The sequence below is a fragment of the Merops nubicus genome, unplaced genomic scaffold (genome assembly GCF_000691845.1).
Source record: "Merops nubicus isolate BGI_N331 unplaced genomic scaffold, ASM69184v1 scaffold20845, whole genome shotgun sequence".
Taxonomy (NCBI): Eukaryota; Metazoa; Chordata; class Aves; order Coraciiformes; family Meropidae; genus Merops; species Merops nubicus.
In genome coordinates this window covers 16,340-21,790 of record NW_008607870.1, presented here as the reverse complement: position 1 = coordinate 21,790, position 5,451 = coordinate 16,340, and the positions used below count along the sequence as shown (strand labels likewise).

The 5,451-nt window shown below is 40.9% G+C and overlaps 1 protein-coding gene across 1 annotated transcript; it reads left to right on the top strand.

Moving 5' to 3' along the window:
• The first annotated feature begins 2,775 nt into the window (after nucleotides 1-2,775).
• Nucleotides 2,776-5,069, top strand: THNSL1 (threonine synthase-like 1 (S. cerevisiae)). The gene has a single exon (XM_008940113.1). The coding sequence runs from the start codon at nucleotides 2,776-2,778 to the stop codon at nucleotides 4,993-4,995; it is 2,220 nt and encodes a 739-aa protein (XP_008938361.1). The 3' UTR covers nucleotides 4,996-5,069.
• Nucleotides 5,070-5,451: the final 382 nt, after the last annotated feature.

The window sequence follows — 5,451 nt, the reverse complement described above, 5'->3', positions numbered from 1 at the left end:
AGGGACCTTTACAGGAGCTTGGTCTGTGGGATGATCAGGAGGAGACTGAGGTTGAATGGTTTACTTTGGGATATTTTTTTTTTTCTCTCCACATAAAAGCTCTGGGGAAAGTCAAGTTGTCCTGCGTTAACAGTTTTGAAATACAACCGTCTTGACCTACCTCGAGGTCCTTGACAGCTGCACGCTGCCCCTGCCTTGGCTGGCTACGGAATTGCAGCCATCTGTTGTTGCAAACTTTGTGTCTATACCAGTAACAAAGCTAGGTTTTCACTAGAACTCATCATCCACAACAGTCATTAAAATTGTGGATAATTGCTGATGATATGTAAGTGCTGTCAACATCCAAGTGAAGGGTCAAGGTGTACTATCAGAATGTTTCATTGGAGGTATGGGTGGAAGCTCCGCTTCAACCTCCCACTGCCCCTTTTGGCACAGGGTTTATATCTGAAGTTGGGTGGCTTGGTGTCCTAACTAGACTGGACTTTAGACCTAACTAAACAATACTAGTGATAAAGTCTTATTTGAGCTGGTTTTATAGTAAAGTTTTGCCAATTGATGAAAAAATGATTTCAAAGAAACCAGCTGGAAGCTTCCATGTACATGTATTTTTTGTCGGTGCAAATTGGATTACACTGGCATAGGCTGAACTGAGTAGCTCAGTGAAGGAATTCCCTGCAAACTTTTGCACCAAATTACCAAGCTGATTTCAAATAATACCAATGGTTTAGATTCATAAAGCAGTCCAGATGTTATATCCAGCAGCTGTATCATGCATACTGAGTGACTGCACCTCAAATTCAATCTGCCGTGCAACTAGACAGGGTAGGCAGGCCACTATGGCTGGCATAGTTTGTACTCCCCTCAGTCACAGCTTGAGATGATTCTTATGCTCAAGAAGTAAAATCACTAAAATATTGTCTCTAATTTCTTTTTTTTTTAATCCGGAATATATCTTACTTACATCTGGAAATTTAATACAAACATCTCTTTCTGGCCCTATGGGGAGTATGTACATACAGAGCTAGAGTGCATTGCTATTGTACTACAGCTTTATAATGATACTGAATATTGCAAATACTCTTTGCAGATTGTTGGTTTTTTTTAAAATAACTATTTCAGAAACTTATGTTGCATTTACACAAGGTGATTCCTTTATGCTTTACAAGGATTGAGAAGAAAAACTATATGGTATGACACACCCATCTTGATTCTGATCCATGCCTTGTAATTACAGCATCTTCATGATGTCACAGCACTGGTGCAAACACAGATCAAGTGTTTGCAAACTCATTTCTCCATGCAGAAGTGAGCAAATGCAGAGGTTTAGATTATTAGAAGTATACAGATTGAGGAACACAAAGCACTACCTAGAGCAAGGAGCACCTCGAAATGAAGTCCTGTTTTTTGTAGTTTGCTTTTAAAAAACTTGGGCTTCTGTGTCATTTTTGAAGTTTGTGACCTGTGTCTCTGGAGTCATTTGATATTATGTACTCTGATGGGGACTGATGTGACAACTGTAAACATGGATGAATCATGAGTAGCTCTTCGGAAGATGATGCAGTTCCCATTGGGTGCTCATCTCCCTTTCCCTGCAATTCCAGGCCCTTGTCTACTCTTCACAGTAATAAAAGGCTGTTGGATTGGAGAGCATCTAGAGAAAAGGCACTTTTTGAAGGATTGGAAACTTAGTCAATTCCTTTAATTGTTCTATTTAATCTGGCTTCATTAATGTGGGGAAACACTTCCCCATTAAATTTTTTTTTCACTGGTAAATGTAGCTGGTATATAAACTAAAATATTTTAATGAATGTTGCAAAGCAAATGCTGGGGTGCTAGCAGCTAGATTGAGTCTTTAAAATGTAGTTACTAGAAGTTGCTGATTGCTGGTTTGGTCAGGTGTTACAGTGCCAGGAGGAAAAAAATATACAAGTTGCAGCTAGTCAAGCATCTCTTTGTGCTGCATAATATAGCAACTAAAAGTAATGTTTTTGTTGGAGATCCAGCTCTCCTATTGACTTTTTTGAGGGGAGGGGCAGGTGGAGTGTCTTCGTGACATGTTCTTTTTCACTTTACACAAGCTACACTCAATTCAATTCTGTTATAGGAGTCCTTTACTAGTCACTTGCTTGGTTTGCCATCCCGCCAGAAGATAACTGGATGCAGCTCTTCCAGCCTTGCTGTTGCACAAGTCTGTGAGTCTTCTGTGTATTTAAGTGGGTCTTGGCATTTGGTTTTTTTTTGGAAAGAAAGTATGAGAACTCAGAGGTATCTGGGGAGGTGGGACAAATGTGTGTTTTCTTAACATTTTGATTACAAGAAGTTAATTATTCTTCATTATTAGTAAATGTGTACTTAAAAGCAAGTGTACTAGAGGAAAAACTAATTGGTTTTGAAATCCTGTAAACAATATTATTTGCAGATGGTATTGTAGAGTTAGGTTTGGATGTCTTTGTTTACCCTGAGGACATGGACTGTTTGAAGTTGGATTTGTCCAATTGGAAGTTGACAAGTAGCAGTGAGCTGGAACTATGGAGGAGAGGGAAATGAGTTTTATTCTAAAAAATACCTCCCTGGCACCGATGAAGTCGTAGTTTGATTTATGTTTGAATGCTTGTTATTCTGAATTTCATATCTTCTGTGGCTTTTTCCTAAATGTCTGCTGAAGGACTCATTATTGTTTGTTCGTTTCCTTTTTGAAGCAGTTAAGTGGATTGTCAAGTTGGCTTGGAAAAAGAGTACAACCCTGCACCAAACCAAACAACCCATCAGAAGAAGATGTTTCACGTTGTTCAGTACCGGCCTTTAAGACTAATTACCCAACACAGTCTATCTAGCAGGTGCTTAAAACTGATGCTTTCAAGACCTGTTGCATTTACACAGATATGGAAGTCATGGTTCTCAAGCCATTCTCTTGTTGGAAAGAAAAATATTGTCCTGATGGGACCTCCAGGTGCTGGGAAAACAACAGTTGGGAGAATAGTAGGTCAGAAACTAGATTGCCCTGTCATAGACATAGATGACGACGTCCTTGAAACAACCTGGAATATGAGTGTGGCGGAAAAACTGCAGGAAGTTGGTAATGAGCAGTTTTTAGAAGAGGAAGGAAAAGCCCTGTTGAATTTTTCAGCATCTGGAAGTGTCATTTCCCTTACTGGGTCAAATCCAATGCATGCTGCTGGCATGCAGCATATGAAGAAGATTGGAATAGTTGTGTATCTGGATGTGCCCTCAACAGTCATTATGAGCAGGCTGGAATCAATGAAAGTGGATCACGTTGTGGGCCAGTCTCCTGGTATTTCTCTCAAGGATATACTTCAGTTCAGGAAGCAGTTCTACAAAAGGTGGTACGACATCCGTGTTCTTTGTGGAGGGGACACTTCAGAGGTTGTAGCAGAAAAGGTACTCGATGCTCTGAAGAGATACCAAAACTCAGAACTGGAAACTTTCATTTCAACGAGGTCTAGTAGGTCTGTAAGGAGTATGGAAAAAGACTCTGGTAAATATTTCAGTGATGTTGTTACTGAGGGCCTAGCCCCTGATGGAGGACTCTTTGTCCCTGAGAGAGGACTTCCAAAGTTCACTGCTGGGGAATGGCAAAGCCTAATAGAAGCAACTTATGTCGACAGAGCCCAGGTGATACTAGAACGATGCATACATCCTGCTGATATTCCTGCTTCTAAGCTCGCAGAAATTATTGGAACTGCTTATGGAGAAAACTTTACTTGCTCGAGAGTTGCCCCAGTTAGGCATCTGGCAGGCAATCAGTTTCTCCTTGAGTTATTTCATGGGCCAACAGCATCATTTAAAGATTTTGCATTACAGATGGTACCGCATATATTTGCATACTGCATTCCCAGAAGCTGCAATTACTTGGTTCTGGTGGCCACTTCTGGTGACACGGGAAGCGCAGTCCTAGATGGCTTTAGTCGTCTCCATGACGCAGACAAACAGAGAATTGCTGTGATGAACTTTTTTCCCGAGGATGGAGTAAGCCCAATTCAAAAATCACAGATGCTTGGCTGTCAGAAAGAAAACGCCTGGTCAGTAGGAGTCAAATCTGATTTTGATTTTTGCCAAACAGCTATAAAGCAAATCTTTATTAATTCTGATTACACTGGCTTTCTTACAGTAGAATATGGAACAGCTTTATCTGCAGCAAATTCCATAAACTGGGCACGACTCCTTCCGCAGATAGTTTATCATGCCTCTGCATACCTTGATCTTGTTCATCAAGATATTATTCCTTTTGGAAGCCCTGTAGATGTTTGCATTCCTACAGGCAACTTTGGCAACATATTAGCCGCTTTGTATGCTAAAATGATGGGAATTCCAATTAGAAAATGCATTTGTGCTTCCAATGAAAACAATGTTTTGACTGACTTCATAAGAACGGGTGTGTATGATTTGAGAGGAAGAAAATTAATTCACACTTTTTCACCCGCAGTGGATATTTTGAAGTCCTCCAATCTTGAGCGATACTTGCACCTGCTTGCTAATGAGGATGGACAATGGGTGGCACAATTGTATAACCAGCTGGAAAATCAGGGGCACTTCCAGTTACAGAAAAACCTACTTGAAAAGCTTCAGCAGGCCCTGGTGGCTGGCTGGTGCTCTGAGAAGGACTGCCTAGCTGCCATTCACTCTGTGTACAGTACTACAGGATATATTTTGGATACGCACACAGCTGTTGCTAAAGTAGTTGCAGATCGTTTACAAGATAGAACTTGCCCAATTATTATTTCATCTACAGCTCATTATTCTAAGTTTGCACCTGCTATCTTGAGGGCCTTGAGGATTGCAGAAATAAACCAGAACCCATTAAGTCAGCTTCACTTGCTGAGTTCTTACAGCCCTCTGCCTCCAGTACACTGGGGCCTGTTAGAGACCTTGAAAAAGAGGGGGAATGAGGATCACCAGGTCTGTGCTGCTGATACGAGTGTGATGATGTCCCATATAGAAACCTTAATTCAGAATCATTTTATGAAAGTCTTCTGAGCACTGATTGGATATCCGCTGAGTCAGTTGTGATACCTTCTTAACAAGCTGCATGTGTTAGTAAAGTCACGATTCATCTGGCCTGTGCCCAGTCCACAGCATAATGTCCACAGTTCTGTACGCAGTCGTCAAGTTTTCAACAGCATTTGTGAGTAATGCATGTGAGATTTCTAGTAGTGCTGAAAGGTTGTGAATTGAGAGTAGAAAAGACTGGAATACTTTTTGGCAGGTCATACGTAGTAGAGACACCAGTACTGCCAGCTTTCCTTTGCAGTGCTGTCTCCTTCACAAGCCTGAAGCCTTCTCCTTGTAAGGAGAAAGATAATGAAGCCTGACCTTTCTGAAGCTAATAGCTCTTGTTTTGTTGCAGGAATGATGCAATAATTTTGTCAGTGAGTGATTAGTTAAACTTGAACTCACTTCACTTTGGGCACTGGAACATAATATGGTATTGTG